The following is a 19,558-nucleotide window of genomic DNA, read 5'->3' as shown; positions in this document are numbered from 1 at the left end:
GGCCCTGGGACGTGCTAGCTGAAGAATACACACCAACTGATGAGAGACTATGTTACCCTTACTCAGTAAATACAGTCTTCCCCTGTTCCCTATCACTTCCTGAACAGCCAGAAGCAGGCCATCTAATTGGGAAAACCTGAGTATAAAAACAGTGTATGATGATGTTACATGAATTAGGAAGATTTCAGAAAAGAACTAGTTCCTTGATCAGAGGGGTACAAGGGAACTTTCTTTTCTGTAGAAGACGGAGCCTATCTCAGCAGGAATGGAAGGTTCCTGCAGGAAAACAGAACGTAAAGCAGAGTAAGATCCGTGTCAAGGGCTTTGGCTGCCAGGTTAGGAATTTGTCTTCCCATAGATGGTGGGGAGAAGGTGCGCTTCTGTAAGTTCCCGTGAAGAGTGGAGTCTGGAATTTGAATCATAGTTCCACCACTTCCTAGCGGTGTCTTGGACCAGTTCCTTAACCTGAGCTTTAATTCCCTTCTTCATAAAGTGTGGCTACTTTGTAAGTTGTGAGGATTAGATGAAAATGAGCATGGTGTACACAGAAGAGGCTCAGCCCCCGTGGCTACTTCTGACCAGGAAACTAAGATTAACATTCATAAAACTGTTCTGATGATCTGATAGCAGCGTGCGTGGTGATCCGTGAAGAGGAGAGAGGCTGTAAAGGTGGTGAGGAAACCAGTTAGGAAGCTACTGTGGTTGACTAGCCTGTGGCTCAAGGAGGGGCCAAGGATGAACGCTCCCCAGTCGGATCTGAGGTGTTTATGCAGTTATGGTTAGGTTAAGGATGTTTCAGCTGGTTACACACAAAAATCAGCTAGTATTTTCCCCGGGGATTACACAGCACCACATTACTGTAGGCACAGAGATTGAAAGCAACGCACAGCACTTACACTGACACAGGAAAAGACCTTTGTGACTTTGGGTTTGGTGACAAGTTTTTACATACAAGAAAAGCATGATCACCAAAGGAAAAAAACTGATAAACTGGACCTCTTCAAAATTAAAAGAATTTTTCAAAAACATAATTTCTATTCTTTTAACAGTGCTTTTGAGAGAATGGAAAGACAAGCCACAGGCAGGAAGGAAATAACTGCAAATCAATCTAGCAAAGGACTTGTACTCATAAAACTCCCAAAACTCGATAAAAAGAAAAGCCATAAAGAGATGGGCAAAAGAGTTGGACAGTTCACCAAAGAAAATATATGGATGCAAATAAGCAAATGAAAAGATGTTGAATGTCACATGTCATTAGGGCAACAAATGAAAACCTACACCTGCTAATATGGCTAAATTTTTTTTAAAAACTGATAGTTTTGCAGAAGATGTAGAGCAAATGAAGCTCTTGCTCGCTGTTGGTGGGACTGCAGGACGGTACAGACACTAGAAAACAGCTTGGTGGTTTCCTATAGACTGAAAATAACATGGTTCCACTGAAGTGAAATGAAATCCTACATTCACACAAAACCTGTACCAAGTGCTTATAGGGCTTCAAGTGAAACCATCAAAACCGGAAACAACCCAAGCCGGGAATTACCCATTCACTGTGGCATGGATGAACAGATGGTGTATCTGTACAGCGGAACCCACTCAGCAACGGAAAGGAATGGGCTGCCGCTCCCTGCAACAACATGGATGGGACTCAGAGGCACCGTGCTAGGCCTCGAGTCATGCAAAGGCTACATACTATGGTTCCATTTGTATGGCGCTCTGGAAAGATGGGCGGGCAAACCACGGACTGTGGGTCAGGTCTGGCCTGCTGTGTTTTTGTGTGGCCTATAAGCTAAGAATAGCTTTCACATTCTCAAATGGTTGAAGAAAAATCAGATTTCATGACCCATGAAAATCATACAAAATTTAAATTGCAGTGTGCAGAAATAAAAGGCTTACTGAAGTACAGCCGCACGCATCCCTTTCTGTGCCATGGCAGCCTCTGTGCTGCAACAGCAGTGCTGACTAGTTGTGACAGACTATATAGCTCACAAAACTTATTTTCCATACGGCCCTTTCCAGAAGAAGTGTGCTGACTCCTGCTATGGGAGCAGAGAATAGCTACTTCAGTGGGTTGCCAAGGGAGAGGGCAGGAGTGAATCCGACCCTGAGGGATTTGGGGGATGTGACAGAGCTGTTGCATCTTAACTGTAGTACTGGGTATATGACTCTGCACTTGTCAAAACTCAGAACTGTAAACCAAAAGGGGGACTTCAAACTATTTTGTTTTAAAAGGACAGAAAACATCAGTGATTGCCTGGGGGTAAGAGAAGGAGTGAACTCCACAAGGGTCCAGGGGAGTATAAGGAGTGATAGAACTGTTCTGTGTATCGACTGCTTTAGAACCAACAGCGTGGACATTTAAGGATGATTTTACTAAATGAAAACTAGAACTCAGTTTAAAAAAAAAAAACAACAGAAAAGACAAGCCAAAAATGTACCATACGTGAAAAAAAACAGGACTTATGGTTTTCTCTTGTGGACAGTAAAAATTTCTACGGGTATAAAGAACAGTAAAATGAGAGTTCTTCAGTATACAAAATGTTTTTAAATTTTTTTAAACACATGGTAAGATTTCTTACCTGAATTTGATGTAATAGTTTGACTCAAAATTCTTCTCCAGGAGTTAAGGTATTAGAAAATGCTTATTTTTAAATGTCACATCTCAGATAACAAGCAGACCATTAGAATAATAGATGTTTTAAAATTATTTCCAAAAAACACTTTACTGTAAAGATATGTAAAGCTGTCAATAAAAAAAGACAATTTTATTTCTTTACAGTTAAAAAAACGCAGTATCTGGACAAATACAAAGCCAAGGAAATTTTCTTGAAATACGAAAATGCAAACGTCAACGTGCTGCCCACAGGCTACATATTTAGCTAAAACAGCGTCTAGCTGTTTACAGGAACCAATTTCAGAATACACATGTGAATTTATACAACTGGTATTTAGAAGCTCTTCAAAATCTACCTGTAAACTAAAAAGTTAAGCAAAGGTGTCTCTGCCTCCACCGCTCACAGCTACAGGCTGCTGGTGCCTCGGTCCCTCCAGCTCCAGCTGCAGAGGCCTGTCCGAGAGCGCCTGTTGTCCGGGTTACTCTCCTCCTGGCTATTTGTGGCAGAGGTAGTGTGCTCTCTCTCTGCCGGGAAAGAACACAGTGTGCTCAAAGGCTCTGAGAAGTGGAGAGACAAAAGCTGCCCAGCGTCATGCTCCCTTCAGAGCAACGGTGCTAATCCAGGAGCTCCTTCCAGGCTGATCTTGAAAGCACTTCCTTGGGTTTAGGATTCTGCTTCGTCAGCGTCACTCTCATCCTTCTCCTCCTCCTCGTCGTCTTCCCTCTTCTCTTTAAGCATTTTCAGATATTTACTAGCTAAAATCTTCTTTGGTAATATATCTTAAAAACATAAAGCTAACATCAGCAGCTGGTTATGGGAGGCCATGAATACGGCGATGCAAATTTCAGAATGTGCCAGTTCCTGCTTTGACCTCAAACAGGTTCCAAACAAGACAAAATTCAGACGACACTTCTTGGTGAAATAGCAGGAGACTAGCACTGCCTCCTGACTGATGCTAAAGACCTGTTCCTGTTCCACTGACTGCAAACCACATGCTTCTCTGTGCTGCTACCTCCTGGGAGCAGCCCTGCCCAACCCACCAGACCTGCAGATCACCTTAAGCTCTTTTGACTGTGGTGCACACAGCTTGTTCCACAACAGCAACTCTTCGTTCCTGTTTTGGCCAAGTAAGGAGTCTAAGAAGGGGGCCTGCCAGGCTCCCCCAGCCACCCTTGTGCATCGTTGCTGACTTAATTCTCACTCTAGGTGAACCACATTACAAACCTACTCAAATAGACAAAACTAAAAATCCCATGCCACGTCATGGTAAACTTTGGCACCTGGGGAAAGCAGCAAAATGTCTATTTCAGTGAAAGGAGAAAAAGAGCAGGGGAAAAAGGTTGTAAATTACTAAGCACTTTTTAACTGTTTCAGGCTGTTTCAAAGGCTAAGTACCTGCAAGAAACTGGAAAGTTTCCGACTCCTCTGCAGTATTTGATAGATCACTGTAAGTGAGTGCTTTCTTTTCTTTTCCACTGCCATGTCTGTAGGAATAGGTGGCTAGATACTGAACAAAGAGTTCCTAAAACAAAATGAAAAAGTAAAATGAAAGGTGTGCTTTGAAAACTCATCATAGTCTTTGTTTAATTACGTTAAGTCTGGATAATCACAGATTATCTTGGTTCCTCAAGTTACAGGAAATTACTGGAGAAAGGAGAACTATGAAGGCAGAAAGAAAGCAAGGCTGAATTAAAGTTGGCAGGGAAGCAGAAGTGTCCCTGAAGTTTACTTTAGACTTCTAACTTATGAAAAATATTTAAGTGATTCAACACTGAATCGTAAATGTTTAATGACCAATCTCCACAGTTAACAAAAGGAGCAAGAGACCATTCAAAAATTGTTTGGCTCAGGAACACACTTTAAGTCTTCTGTTTGAATACACGGGTTAAGTTAAGATGGGTCGCCTGCAACTGTAACAATCAACAGCCTGAAGGTGAAAAATGATAGTATTTCCGATTCTGCCCAGACACCTTCCCTAAGGCAACGACCTGGGCTGAACTTCTTGCTCCGTGTTTTTATTTTAAATCCTAGTTTAGTTGGTAAGGGATTAAAGAAATGCCTGCATAACTCTTAATTCTTTAGTACCTACAGAACGAAACCGTACAGAAAAACACAAATATTCCAAGACCACGTGGTTTCCTATTTCCCCCAGCTCTGACCAACATGCCGTGGGGGCACAGTCTACCGAGCTAGCGGGGGCTGGAAACAATCCGAGGCGAGTTAAAGCAACGAAGACGGTAGAGCTTAGACACGGCCTGGGGAAAGAACCGGAAGGTTCTGGCCTTCCAACACCACATCTAAGACACAAAATTACCTATCTGGACCTAGGAGAGTAAAACTAAGGAGCCGGGAGTTACTTCCATTCTGGCCCGGGGTGGCCCGGCCTGTGAGACTGCGAGGTCCGTGGGGCGAGTAGCCGGGCGGGCCCCGTCCTGAGGAAGCCGCAGGCCCTCCCACTGAACCGTTGGGGGAGATGGGCCCAAAGCCACGAAACAGACCGGAAACAACAAACGGGGAGGCTTTGGGGCCCGGAGTACGGGGACGCCGCAGGAGAAACGACCGGAAGAGACCCGTGCGCGCGGCCACCCGGACCACCCCCGCGCGAGGGACGGCGGGAGCGGAGCCAGGTGGGCGAGGCGAAGGGTGCGCGCGGCGTGGGAGGGGAGTGAGGCGGCTCGCGGGAGGGTGCGCGCACGAGGAAGCCCGGAAGGGGAGCCGGCGGCGCGCGGGCCGAGGGGCCGGGGTAGCGCGGCGCGACCGGGAGGGAGGGCGGACGGGGCGCGACGGTTCTGGGAGGCCCCCCTCGCCGCCCCCCGCTCCTCCCCCGCGCGGCCCGCCTCACCGTGGCCTTGGCCGTGAGCACCAGCGCCTCCTGGTTGATGCTGGACACTTCGGGGGAGCTCTTCATGATGACCCGGATGCGGGACAGAGGCAGCGACACGAGTCGCTGCTCCCCGCACTTGTCTCTGCCCGCGACCCCGTCCGCCATCTCCGCGGCCCGCCCCCGCGGCGGCAGCCGGAACCCGCCGCGAGGTGGCCGGCCGATGCGGTGGTGCGGGAGCGACGTCCCGCTGCCCCGTGGGAGTTGTAGTTTCGGGAGGCCCGGCCGCGGGAACAGACTACAAGCCCCGTGATGCCGCGCGCCCCGGAGGCTGCGCGGACGGAGCGGAAGGGCGGCCGGCCGGGTTCGCGGCGCCGAGAGGCCCGAGGCGGGCGTTGGGGCCCGGCGGAGGTGGACAGTAGGTGTGAGATCTGCCTACAGGATGCCGAGAAGTACCAGGAAGGAAAACGAAGTAGTGTAAGGGAATAGAAACCGGAAGTACTGTTTTAACCAGGGTAGTAAGGGAGCGGGGGGCAGTGAAGAGAGAAAACCGCTCTATTGGTGAGAAAGCGCTTTGCTGGGAAAGGGAGCAAAGGGTAAAGGCCCTGAGGGAGGAGCCTTTCCATAAAGCTCAAAACGTCCGCTTTGTGGAGGCAGGTGTGCCAGACGGAGTCTGTCAGGTAGCCAGGGGCTAGGTCCTGTTGGATTTTATTCAACGAAATTTAGGAGGAGCTTGAAGGATATTAGAGGAATGATGGGATATGTCTTAAGATTTTAAAAGATCCCTCTGATTGCTGATTGTGAATAGACCAGAGAGGAGTCTTGGGGATCGGGAGGTTGTAAGGGTGGGAGCAAAGAGACCAGGTAGGAGGTAACTGTACGTGATGAATAGGATGCCAGTGTGGCTCAGGTGAAATGAGCTAGGGAAAGAATGATAGCCACGGGGCAGATCTGACAGGGCCTTGTAGATCACGGAATTCTTTGAAGAGTTGGGAGGCCCTGGGAAGAGTAACGTGGTCCCGCTTAAGTGTTACAAGGAATACTCAAGTTGCTGTGTGAATAGACCTAGAGGGGCAAGCACGGAAGCAGGCAGAGAGCGCAGTTACTGGGCTGGAGAGAGAGGATGGATTAGACTGGAGGTGGAGGAGGTAGTGGGATTTGGGCTCTAATTTGAAGGTAGAGCCACAGGTCTTGCTAACGGAATACGGAGTATGAGTGAAAGAATGGTGGTGCTGTTTACTGAGCTGGGGAACGCGGTGGGAGGAGCAAATCTGGCACAGCTATGGTTTGGAGCAAGTTAAGTGTCAACTGTCTAGGAGACACCAGTGGGTGTTGAGTGGACTGTTGACCATTCCAGCTTGGAGTTCAGGCCGGAGCAGTGAAATTACAAGCCACGACTGTCTAGGTGGTATTAAAACCATGAACATAGCTGGGAGGAGAGTACAGATAAGAGTAGAAAGATCTAAGGACCACGACCTGGAGTACTCCCACATTTTTAGATGGACAAAAGAAGGAAAATCCAGCTTAGGAAACTGGAAGGAAGTGGCTGTTGAGTAAGAGGAAAACCAAGGGATTGTGTATCTGTAAAGCCAGTCGAAGAAAGTCTTTTTGAAAGAAGAAGCTGATCACCTGGGTTGAATACTGCTGAGAAGTGAGGTTGGATTGACCTACTCACTAGTGGTGTGACCTCAAGCAAAGCAGTTGCTCTCCCTGGGCCACTGTTCCCTCACTTGCAAAGATGGGCAGTCTCGGGGTCGTTAGGAAATGTGAAAGTGCCTGGCACGTTAAAGTCAGAGTCGTACCCCCATCCAGCCAGCACTGTGCCCCTCACAGGTCAGCCCTGAACGTCAAAGGAGATGAAAGTGAGAAGGTGCTTTGTGTGCCGCGCAGCGCCCTACAGAACCCATGAGCTAAAGTCTCTGTTCTGCTGCAGGGTCTTGTCACCCCAAATCAACTTTGATTTCAAAGCTCATATGGAAGGGGTCTGGAAAATTAAAGGTATATCTTGTTTAACCTCTCTGATTTCAGTTCTGTTCATCACTTAGGCACTGATTACAAAACATAAAATGTGTACTTGGAGAGCACATGTCCGCAAGTTTAGTGGGTTCTGAAAATTACTTCTCTTCCATCTTCCTGAGAAGAGGAGCCAAGGCCAGATGTCACAGGTGGTCCAGATTACTGATGTAGTGCTAGAAAAGTCTTCACATCTACCCTCAGCCATAGTGACCTAGTAATATTGGCACCTACTGTGTGCTTCGCCCCTAGAAGGTGAAGGCTGAGAATGCAAGGACAGTGTCATCTTCACCACTGTGACCTCAGGTCTTGGCCCATTAGCACCCAATACATGTTAGGGACCTCTGGGCACAAGGAGAGGTACAGGCAATGAGCAAGACGGCTGTGGTCCCTGCTCTCGCAGAGCATACTGTGAAGAATAAAGGAGACAAGAAAAATAACATCTCCTATGGTTAGCGCTATGAGGAAGCAAACCAGTGTGAGGGTGATGGGATAGCTTCTCTGAGAAGTGGTATTTCAGCTCAGATCTGGAGGTGGGAAAGGAGCCAGCCATGCAGAAGGGCTGAGATAAGATGAGCATTCTGAACAGGATGCCTGTGGGAAGACACAGCAAGCCTTCAACCTCCCCTTCCCTCTGAGCCTCTTTGTCAGTGGAAATATCCCCCGTGTCTGCCTGAGGAGATGAGTCTTTGCCTACTTGAAGTCCTGTTAGTGAACTCACTTGAGGTCTTTACCTGGCAAGACTCACCCCTCATTAACTCCAGTCCATAATTGGAGTCAGATCCTAGCATGCCAGGGAAACAACAGCAAAGCCTGATTTAGGAGATGGTCACACCAGGAAAGAACTGCAGGATATTCATGCATTCACCAGCAGAAATTAAGGGAGAATATGAGAGATAGATTCCAGTAGTGTCAGTCCAGGTACACAGAGCACGTTGTTGGGTTGGGCTGGACTTATCAATAGAGCAGATTTACCAGAGATTCTGGATTCAGTGTGTGAACAGTTAGGCGGGACTTGATAGTTTGCTTCACTAAGCTGGTGGAGTGGGGTTTGGAGTGTCCTGCACTGGTGGCTGACTTAAAGTCTACTTGAACCTCATCTGACTGTGCTGCCCTGATGCACTCACCAGATGACCCCACAGATCTAGGGCAGGCTGTTTGTGGCAGATTCCAATAGCAGAGTCAGCACAGACCAAGGGGTTTAGAGCAAAGATATACCTTCGAAAAAGAATCCTCCTACACTGCTGGTGGGAATGTAGTTTGGTGCCGCCATTTTGAAAAACAGTATGGGAATTCCTCAAAAAACTAATCCAGCAATCGCACTCCTGGGTATATATCCAGAGTGAAGTCTAATTCAAAAAGATGCATGCACCCCAGTGTTCATAGCAACACTATTTACAATAGTCAAGACATGGAAGCAACCTAAATGTCCAACAGATGACTGGATAAAGAAGTTGTGGTATATTTATATAATGGAATACTACTCAACCATAAAAAATAATAAAATAATGTCATTTGCAGCAACATGGATGGACCTAGAGGTCTTCTTTCTGAGTAAAATAACCAGAAAGAGAAAGAAAAATACCATATGATACCACTCATATGTGGAATCTTAAAAAAAAAAAAAAGACTATGAATTCAGTCTACAAAACAGAGACTTGCAGGTAAAGTAAACAATCATCCTTACCAGGGAAAAGGGATGGGAAGGGATAAATATGGGAGTTTGAGACTTGCAAGTGTTAGCCACTATGTATAAAAATAGATTTAAAAAAAAAACGAGTTTCTTCTGTACAGCACAGGGAACTATATTCAATATCTTGTAATAACCTTTAATGAAAAAGAATATGAAAATGAAATTTAAAAAAAAGACACATCTTTGGCAAATAACTATTTTCCACTTGAACAACAGCTCCAGACTTGCTCCTGAACACTGGTAGAGACCGGATGCAAGACTACAAGGCCCCAGATAAGCATGTGACCTGAACTGGGTGTGACATGATCCACCAAGCCACATGCACCATCAGTAGGAAGTTGATGTGTACGATGCCAGCAACCTTGAGCAGGTCCCAGGAGCACAAGTAAGTTGTGGCTGAGACATCCATGGTACCTCCTCCATCCCCTCCTCACCCACTCCCTACAGCAGTGGCCTCGGGGGATCCTCTGTAGGCAGAAGAGTGAAGAAGGAAAATGCAGTCCCAGTTAACAGATTGCTTTGTAAATATACTGGTACCAGGCAGAACAGGAACACTATGCATAACAGCTTCCCTCAGCCTGCCTGAAAGGTAGAGGTGAAGGGGCTTCTTCCAGAGGGCCACCTCCCTGGGGGAAGAGAAAGCCAGAGGTCCAGGATCCACACCAGTTTAGGGGTGGGAGCTGACAGATTGACTGATGGTCCAGGAACTTGGACAGAGCAAGACTGGAGACTTAAAGACAAAAGGATCTGGGGAAGGGGTTTGTGGATGAACCTCTGAGAACAGGGAGAGATGTGAGGGGGTGTAGCCCACGTGCGTGTTCACCAAAGGGCCCCTCCTACACAGGGGGCCTTGCTGGTACCTCTTGGTTGGTCTCCTTCTCCAGCCATCCTCCGGTGTTGCCCAGTGCTTGCTTGACCATGACCACATCTGGAGCTGACACAGCAAGCATGTCATCAAGGACCCCAGGTCTTTCCATCTTTCTCCTTCATTCTTGCCATGTTGGTTTTAGGCTTATGCTAATTGCCGCATGGTTCCAAAATGCCTGCTGTTCCAGACTTCATCACTGCATTAGACAGGAATGAAGGGAAAGGACCAGTGGCAAAACGGTCTTTCCTCATTAGGTCTCAAGGCTTTGTCTTTTTACTAAGGAAGGGAAGATCTCCGTAGTCTTCCCCTTACATCTTATTTGTCAGAACTGGGTCACTAGCTCACCCTGAGACCAATTACTGGTCAAAGGGAATGAGACTGCTAGGACTACTGTGTATACCATTTAAGATTTATCCCCTGGAGCTGTCTCCCTGAGATCAAAGAATATCTGATCCCTACTGTTGAAAACTGAGGGGGGTGGGAGGTGAGGTTTGAGACAGGGAATGGTTGCAGGTTAGACAATAACCAGTGTTGACCAAAGTTGCCAACATTCAAAATTCTGGAGATTTTACTTATAAATCTATCTCAAAGAGTAGGAGGGTGAGACAACACTGACCCCACATTGCCTTGTGGCAAAGTTGGCTGTCATCTTTGGATGAGTCACGGGCTCTCGGGCCCCACTTGGCCCTACCACTGTCCACCACTGCCCTGTCTGCTTCATCCACTTCCATTGCCTGCTTGGCCCCTGTGAGCATTTGAGTTTGTGGCTCTGACTTAAGGCATTGTTCTGGAGTGGTCTGTTTGCTTGCATGTTTCTCCCACTGACCTAGCATTGTGTTGGACCAGGAAAGTGTAAATAAGATGGAAAAAAAATGGCCCTCCCTGATAAGCCAGGCTATCACATGGCATGAGAACAGTGGTGGAGGCTCTGCCCAGTTTCAGTCTCGCCCCATCTACTCCCTGGCTCCTGCAGTCTGATTCTCATTTTCCTCGTCGGTAAATGAGGCTCGTTGCATCTGCTCCCCAGCGTTCACTGAGAAGCTGGTGTGAGCTCATGCATATAAAGCCTCAGGCAAAAAACTTGCAAGTTCCCTGCTCTTTCTCCTGGAAAGAGGAGTAACCAAAGTTGAAATGAATTTGGGGTGGAATTAGGAAGGAAAATTTTTAAGAGCTGAGACTACATCTTGTTAGCTTTGCATGGCTAGAAGTGCTTAATAAATATTTAATAATGATAATAGTCTTCATTTAGCTCTGTAGAAGATAATTATACAAATTGTAAAAATATAATTATGCCAGGCTGTCATTACAGATAATGACCTGAACACGGGGATAATGTGGGCAAACCGGAGCCCACCGTGGTGATGGCTGCCAACAAGCAGGCAGCTTGCAGAGCTGCTCCAGATATTCATGGGGAGAGCTGGGAGGAGGGATAGGGGAGGCACTCTGGGTCAAGGAGAGAGGTTGGCGGGAGCCAGACTGTACGTGGGCTTGTGATCCAGAATGGAATAGGGGAAAAGCATTGGAGAGTTTTCAGCAGGAAAGTGACAAGAGCTGATACATGATTTGGGGGGCAAGTTTTTTATCATGGCAAAATATATATAACAAAAAATTTACTTTTTAGACCATTTTTAAGTATAAAGTTCAGTGGCATTAAGTCCATTCACATTATTGTACAGCCATTACCACCATCCACCTCCAGAAACTTTACAGCTTCCCAAACTGAGACTCTGTCCCCGTTAAACACTGACTCACTATTCCCCCTTCTCCCAGCCTGGGGCCCCTACCATCCTACTTTCTGTCTCTATGAACTTTGCTCCAGGTCCCTCATACAAGTGTAATCATACAGCATTTATCCTTTGGGACTGGCTTATTTCACTTAGCAAAATGACCTCAAGGTTGATCCACGTTGTAGGAGGTATCAGAACTTCATTCCTTTTTAAAGCTGAATTAGATTCCATTGTATGGATAGACCACGTTGGGTTTGTCCATCCATCCATGGGTGCTTGGGTTGCGTCTACCTTTTGGCTGTTGTGAATAACGCTTCTGTGAACATGGATGTACAGATATCTGCTCCGGTCTCTACTTTAAACTCTTTTGATTATACACCCAGAAGTCAAATTGTTAAATCATATAGTAATTCTGTGTTAATTTTTTGAGGAATGTCCATACTGTTTTCTACAGTGGCTGCACCATTTTAACATTCCCACCAGCCATGTCTGAAGGTTCCAGTTTCTCCACATCCTGTCCAACAATACTTTTGTTATTTTTTAATGATAGCTACCCTAATGGGTGTGAAGTAGTATCTCATTGTGGTTTGGATTTGCATTTCTATAATGATTAGTGAGGTTGAACGGCTTTTCACAGGCTTATTGGCCATTTGCATGTTTTCTTTGGTGAAAAGTCTATTTAAATCCTTTGTCCCCTTTTTAACCAGTTGTTTGTTTTCTATAGTTGAGTTTTAGTCCTTTATTCCAGGTATTAACCCCCATCAGATGCATAATTTGCAAATATTCTCTCCCGTTCAGTGCCTGCCTGTTCAGTCTTGAGTGGGATGCATGAAAGTTTTTGTTTGATGCCACCTAACATATCTGTTTTTTTCTTTTGTTGCCTCTCCTTTTGGTGTCGTAAGCAAGAAATTGCCAAATACAATGTTAAGAAGACTTTCCTTCTGTTTCCTCTAAGAGTTTTATAGTTTTAGCTCTTAAGTTTAGGTCTTCACTCCATTTTGGGCTAATTTTTGTATATAAGGTGAGTCCAACTTCATTCTTTTGCAGGTGGATGTTCAGTTTTCTCAGCATCATCTGCTAAAAAGACTGTCCTTTCAGCCCTGAGTGGTCTTGGCACTCTGATCAAAAATCATCTGACCATATGCGCAAGGGTTTATTCCTGGTCTCTCTATTCTATTCCGTTAGTCAACGTGTCTGTCTTTATGACAGCACCACATTGTTTTGATTATGACAGCTTTGGAGTATGTTTTGAAATGAAGATGTGAGACTTTCTACTCTGTTCTTTTTTTTTTTTTTTAAGATTGTTTTGGCTGTTCAATTTCTTGAGATTCCGTATAAAGTGTAGGATGAATTTTTCTGTTTCTGCAGAAAAAATCATCGGCTGATACCTGATTTTAGCTTGGAGGTGTGGTAATCATGGAAGCAGGAGTCCAGTTAAGAGACAGTTTGGGCAAAGATTGCTGGTGTTTCTGAATGACATGGTAGCACTGGAGGTACAGAAACCTGGAGGGATTTGGGAAGTGTTTCGATGGTGAAATCAATAGGATTTAGTGATAGACTGGATGTGAGTGAGGAGGAAAGAAGAAATCAAGAATGGTTCCTTGGTTGTGGGTTAGAGGAAATGGTGGTGCCCATTTCTGGGATGGAAAGAATGGAGAAGGAGCAGTTTGGGAACCAGAGGTGTCGAGAGTTCCTTTGAGGGCATGGGTGGCTAGGAGACAACCAGATGGAAGGAAAGGCAGCTACACCGTGGACCCCAAGCTTGGGGCGCAGGGGAGACCGCAGGGCTGGGGAGGGAAGTAGGAGTGTCGGTACCAGATGGGTGACTTGCAGAGCCCTGAGACTGGTCGGGCGACTGAGGGAGAATAGTAGCTGGAGAAGGAGGTCCGAGGAGCCAGCCTACCTGGTTATTCCATGCAAGGGACCAGAGGAGGGAGGGGTCAGTGAAGCTCCTGGGGAGACTGTGCCCAAGTGTGAAAGTCACAGGAGACTCAGGAGCCAGGGCTCCTCCATGACCCTGTGCTTTGGGGCTGGTACTCTGCTACTGCAGGGAGGCAGCGGGGCAGCGCTCTCCTTAACCTCAGGGTTGGGAACTCCCAGCCCCCATGCAGCCCACTTCTGGCCCACTGCTGTCCACCAGGCCCCACTGTGTCCCTTCTTCATGCCCCTCCTCCCCCTTGAAGGCTTTCCCCTATGTGCTCGCCCTCCGGTGGATGACCCCGGGCTTGCCCTCCTGTGTGATCCTTGTCCAGGTGGTGGGGCCTGAGAGCGCTTGAAGACCACCAGTGTGTGCTTTGTTCACCTTCACTTCCCCAGTGCCCAGTATGGAGCCTGGAACATGCTGCTCTGGGTGGAGAGATTAAGGGGTATTTTTTAAATTATTTTTTCATTAATGGTCTAATTTTTGTATCCTGGCTATATATTATTTGTGTAATTGTTAAAAAGAACAAGATTAAAAACACCCAGAGAAGTGGAAGTGGAATAAATGTTGGTTTGGAAATGATAACCAAATAACAAAAGCTAAATGCATCCATTCACATCATTCACATGTGACGATGGATTGAGTACCCTTGGTGGGCAGCACTGGTCCGGGAGCTGAGGACGTGAGCTCTGCAAGAAGAGGCCTGGTCAAGTGGCACCCAGTGTTGGAGAGGGTGCTGCAGCTGCTGCCCTCACTTGCTGCTGCTGCTAAAGTTGTCCGGACATGTTGGAAAACAGGGTGGCAATTCTTAAGAAGTTGTACATGTTATTTCTCCTAGTGTTTACCCAAAGAAATAAATGCTTATGTCCACACAGACGATTGTCCCTCTATGTCCCTATCAGCTTTATTCATAATGACTAAAGATGGAAACAACCCAGATGCCCACGAACAGATGGAAGTGACAAATGGTGGCACTTCCACACAAGGGACTTAGCAATAAACAAAGAATCACTGAGACACACTGCAACCTGGATGAACCTCAGAGGCATTACAGCAAATGAAAGAAGCCAGACACAGCAGAGGACATGCTGCGCTACTCCATTTCTGTGAAATTCTAGATCAGGCAAAGCTAATCTACAGTGACAGAGGACAGATCCCTGGTTGCCTGCCAGGGTGGGGACGGGGCTGACTACAGGGGACATGGTGGGGACTCTGTATCTTGATGGGATGGTTGGTCACAAGGGTGTGTACATTTGCCAAAACTCATTAAACTGTACACTTGAAATGGATGCCTGTTATGGTATGAAATTATATCATGATGAAGGTGATTTTTTTAAAAAACGAAAGACACTGTCCCTGATGGAGCCAGTGGGGGTGAGAGATGAAATTCAAGGAACAGCAGAAATGCACGCAGGGTCACAGACTGTGGTAAGTGTCCTGAAGAAAATGCACAGGGGCTCAGAAGGCACCTCGCAGAGGAGCCCCGGGAAGCAAGAGGCCAGGACTGCTTGGGGGAGGCAAGGTGAGTTTCACAGCAGACGTGAAATCTGACCTGGGGCTTAGCACCCTTATCATCATTTTCTTTTTCAAAAGCAGCACTTCTTGCGTATAGAGAAAAATGAGGGAAAGCAGACCTGTGAAAGGAAGAGGAGAGACCTCGTGTGTTCACCTGCCCTCCTGCCTCACACAGCTTTCTGCACCTGCCCCTCCACACCTTCCGCCTGGAGCTGGGCCTACAAAGACAAGCAGGAAGGAGTTCCCCACACAGAGAAGGAAGGGCACTTGGGGCAGGAGGAACAGCTCATACAGGGGCTGGGTCCCAAGTGAACTCCAGGCTGAAGATCGGGCTAGGACTGTGCCACCCACACTGGAGAAGATGGGTCACAGTTGCAGCCCTGGTTAGAGCTGCAAAGAGGGAGTGGCCAGGACCCAAATTCCTGATGGGGCCGGGGAGAAGACACAAAGAGGTCTGGGATTGGCTTTGATTAGAAATCGCACCGTTATCCGCATGGGTCCGTGCCCTGGGGCTTACAGAATGTCGCTCTTGATTCACAAACCACAAAGCTCTTAATTCCATCCATCAGTGATTAAGCTCAGAAATAATTGGGGGAATCGGGTCCCCCAGGGCATTCATGTGGTGCCCACATGGCCAGATTCCTTTACAGGCACGGCTGACTAACTGTCCCCTGTGTCATGAACACCCCTATTGTCTCTCCTTTTTGTGTTTCTAATCAGAACCCAGCACTGTCCTGGGTTTGGATTAGGGGCAGGCTGGAAACCTGGAGCAGCTTGGATTGTGGGCAGGCCCTGGGGGGCCGGGAGGCTGGAGCCTGGAATCCTCCCCGCTGAGAGCTGGGTTTGGGGGTGGGGGTTGTTCTTCAGTGCGGCTTGCGTAGTGCTTTCCCATCACTCACAGATCAGCCTCCACTGTAAGTCTCTGGCCCTAGCTCCAGGAACTGAGCTCAGCTCAGGGGAAGGCGTTTGCAAAGCACTCACCCTCAGACCCAGCAACCTGCTGCCAGGTCTGGATGCCTTAGGGACCCTGGCCCCTCCAGGCCCTGTCCAGCCCTGCCTTCACCGGCTCCACCAGTGACCTCGAGGAGCACTTTTTGTCCCGATGCTCATCTGGATGTCAGTTTCATTATTTCCCAGGATTGGGGGCTTGCTGATCTGTGTGACATCAGGCAAGTTGCTTTGGCTCTCTGCCCACCCCCTTCCCCAGCCGTAAAAGAATGGCACTGATTTGGCAGCTGGCGTGAGGATCCGGTGAGCAGCATGAACCGGCACCTCCCTGGTGCCTGGCACATAACGTGCAGTAGATGGATAATGTCTGTGTGCTCATCCATCACGCATTGTGCCCTGTGATTAAGCAGCTGAGTGTTTGCATATGTCCTAGTTTGCATAGGTGGTCCTGGCTGACATCATTTGATCCAGAGTGGTAATTAACAAACCCTTCTTTCACTCTCAAAAATGTCCTAACTTAGATGACAAATGACATTGTTAGTACAGCACTAACCAACTGCCTCCACCCTTTCTCACCTGGGAAGGAAAAAGCAGCCATCTGAGTGCTGCTTGTATGTCATTTTACAGCCTGGGAGTTAGAGGTGGATTCCAGATACGTTTCAGGGCTAGACTGGTTTGCCTAGAATGCACACCAAATCAAGTTCACGTTTCTTGTATGACAAGGTGTTCAGCCTTCAGAAGAATCCTTGCTGTTTTCTTTGTTTCTTTGTTTATGAAAAAGAGGTCTTTTGTCTTTTGAGCAATAATTTTCTTTCTTTTCTTTGTAAATAAATCTCTCTGGGGACTCCTTTGCCAGAACTCCAGCTAGCACAGTGACCACATTCAGGAAAGGCCAACTGGGGGCAGAGAGGGCACTGTCGCCCCCTTAGAGTTGGGGGAGGACCACGTCAGGGTGTTGAGCGCCTATGTCATCAGATTTCCCCATCTTCCCTGGGGGTCTGGAGGAAGCCTGAGCCCCAGTGTGGGGGGCTCAAGTGCTGTGAAATGCCACACACCTCCCTCAAGCCTGGAATCATGTTGGCTCAGTGTGGTCACCCAGTGGGAGCTCCTGCTGCTCGGAAGCTCTTGGGGTGATCTTCAAAGAGTCTGATTAATAAGGATGGTGAGATGAAGCAGTGATTCCTTAACGGATGTGGCTGGCTTGGAAGGGCTCTCGGACACACGCCACGGGGCAGCGCAAGTGCACTCACTCGGCAGCTCTCTGGTGTGTGTATCTGAGGCCTTAGGAGGCCTTTGCCCCTGAGAATGTCTCTGAGGAAATCATCTGAAATTTGGAAAACTCATTATGCACAAAGATGCTGGTAACTGTCATCTATAGCAGTAAACGTGGGACGGTTCAGCTCCCGACACGGTGTTGGGTTGTGGTTCACCGCGGCGCAGCCCTGATGGGATTGAGCACAGTCGGTCAGAGTGAGATGCAGACACACGGAATGAGACTCGCTTGTCCCCAGACCTGCCTGCCCTCCACCACCTCTCGTCATTAGTCTGGTTGATTTTCTTTTTAGGGAGGTAGGGGGCGGGGAGAGAACGCCGTTGTGAATGTCGGAAATAGAAAGCGTGCATAAAGATTTTGAAAACGATGCTTAGGCATAACTGGCAACGGCGGGGAAAATGCTTTCTGTTCAGCGAAGCAGGCTAGGAGGCTGTACTCATGCTGGGATGTTACCCACGTTATCTGCAAACTTGGGTTCAAGAAAACTTTCAAGGGATAATTTTCCATGTTTATCCCGTTTCTGCGTGAGTTCCGTATTGCAGGATATTAGGGAACCAACAATATCTATTAAACAGAATGTCACGCATAAGACAAAAGTTACGAACAGTGGTGATGAAAAGGTTGTGACCAGGGATTCACAGGAGCCCAGCCCTGTGTGTTCCCCGAGGTGCCGTGGCCCGGGGTGTTACTAATTCAGTGTTACTAGTGACTTTAAAAACTGCCACTGATAATGAGCATCAACTGTATCATAAAGCAGGAGGAAGCAGTCGTGCTCCTGTGATGAGGTTGCCAGGAGCCCTTCTGTGAAATGCTGACATCCCCAGCCACCAGTTCCCAGCCACTCACCCACCCTGCACTTGTTCGGCCTCTGCCACATTCCTTAACTTTGCCACCTCTCTGTGCCCTCAGCTGTAAACTGAGAACCACACATACTTGGAGAGACAGTTGTATCACCACCACCACCTCTCCACCCGCTGCCTCGCACCCCCGCCACGTGCCCAGCACTTGTGCTCAGTTGATGCCCCACCTACCACAGTGTCACCTCCAGAACAACAATGCTTTCTTGCTCCAGCGGTCTTAGCCCTGTTTTCTAGATGGTGACACTAAGGCTCAGAGCAGTCCCACAGCTGGTCTGGAGTCACGCAACAGATAAGAGGCAGAACTAAGGTTCAAATTCAGGGCTTGCTGACTCCAAAGACTGGGTTCTTCCTACCCCAGTTCCTGCGTAGGTGAGCCTTCTCGACTCTTCCTACATCTTTTTTTGGCCAGGAGGGTGCAGCTTTCCCAGGGCTCTGGAGGTGCCTCCGGGTATCAGTGGATGTGTCTGCTCTGTGCCTACGAGTTCTTCCTCATGCTGTGGGGGGGGGCTGATTATGGCCTCCAAAGACACCACCGATCTAGTCCCAGGAGCCTGTAAGTGTGTTAGGCTACGTGGCAAAGGGGATTAAAGTTGCAGATTAAATTAGGGTGTCTCATCAGCTGGCACTAATGTAGGGAGGTCATCCTATTACCCGTGTGCCCAGGGCCATCACCAGCAGAAGGGGGACTTCGTGTCCAGACAGACCTTGGAGCTACTGCGGGTTCAGTTCTAGACGACGGCAGGGAAGCGAATGTCACGATAAAGTTAGTTGCATGAGGTTTTTGGTTTCCGGGTGCACATAAAAGTTATGTTCACACTAGCCTGTGAAAGTGTATTAAGTGTGTAATAGCATTATGTCTAACAAAAAAGGCATATCCCTTAGATCTAAAATGCCTTGTTGCTAAAAAGTGCTAACCATCACCCGAGCCTTCAGCAAGTTCTAATCTTTCTTGCTGGTGGAGAGTCTGGCCTCCATGTTGATGGCCGCTGACTGATGAGAGTGGTGGTTGCTGAAGATTAGTGGCTGTGACAATATCTTAAAATAAGACAGGAAAGAAGTTTGCGGCATCAATTGACTCTTCCTTTTGAGAACAGTTTCTCTGTAGCGTGTAGGGCTGCTTGGAGGCATTTTACCCACAGTAGAATTGCTTTCAGAACTAGATTCAGTCCTCTCAAAGCCGGCCGCTCTTTCTTCATCCACTAAGTTTGTGTCTTAGTCTAAATCCTTTGTGGTCATTTCAACAACCTATTAAGTTTGTCATCGTACATGGGAGCAGGTCATGGCACCCCAAAACAGTTACAATAGTG

General features: G+C 47.7%; 2 protein-coding genes across 9 annotated transcripts in view; one reads left to right on the top strand and one right to left on the bottom strand.

The window, feature by feature from the left end:
• Positions 1-2,735: 2,735 nt before the first annotated feature.
• On the bottom strand, positions 2,736-5,707 carry CHRAC1 (chromatin accessibility complex subunit 1). Its single transcript, XM_072949779.1, has 3 exons — positions 5,455-5,707; positions 4,008-4,134; positions 2,736-3,391 (listed from the first exon to the last, which is right to left on the bottom strand). The coding sequence occupies exons 1-3, from the start codon at positions 5,599-5,601 to the stop codon at positions 3,276-3,278; spliced, it is 390 nt and encodes a 129-aa protein (XP_072805880.1). The 5' UTR covers positions 5,602-5,707; the 3' UTR covers positions 2,736-3,275.
• The window catches only part of TRAPPC9 (trafficking protein particle complex subunit 9), a 433,756-nt gene continuing 419,874 nt past the window's right edge, over positions 5,677-19,558 (top strand). The window contains exons 1-3 of one of the 8 annotated variants that reach the window (XM_072949770.1): positions 5,684-5,910; positions 7,367-7,431; positions 9,356-9,524. In XM_072949770.1, coding sequence (XP_072805871.1) covers positions 9,442-9,524 — 83 coding nt within the window. In that variant the 5' untranslated portion in view covers positions 5,684-5,910; positions 7,367-7,431; positions 9,356-9,441. Of the gene's footprint in view, positions 5,911-7,366; positions 7,432-8,373; positions 9,111-9,355; positions 9,525-19,558 lie in introns of those variants that run through there. The other 7 variants (XM_072949775.1, XM_072949778.1, XM_072949773.1 and 4 more) reach the window with 7 other exon arrangements.

This window comes from Vicugna pacos, chromosome 25, assembly GCF_048564905.1.
Source record: "Vicugna pacos chromosome 25, VicPac4, whole genome shotgun sequence".
Classification (NCBI taxonomy): domain Eukaryota; kingdom Metazoa; phylum Chordata; class Mammalia; order Artiodactyla; family Camelidae; genus Vicugna; species Vicugna pacos.
The sequence above is the reverse complement of the archived record's forward strand: the minus strand, read 5'-3'. Positions and strand labels throughout refer to the sequence as shown.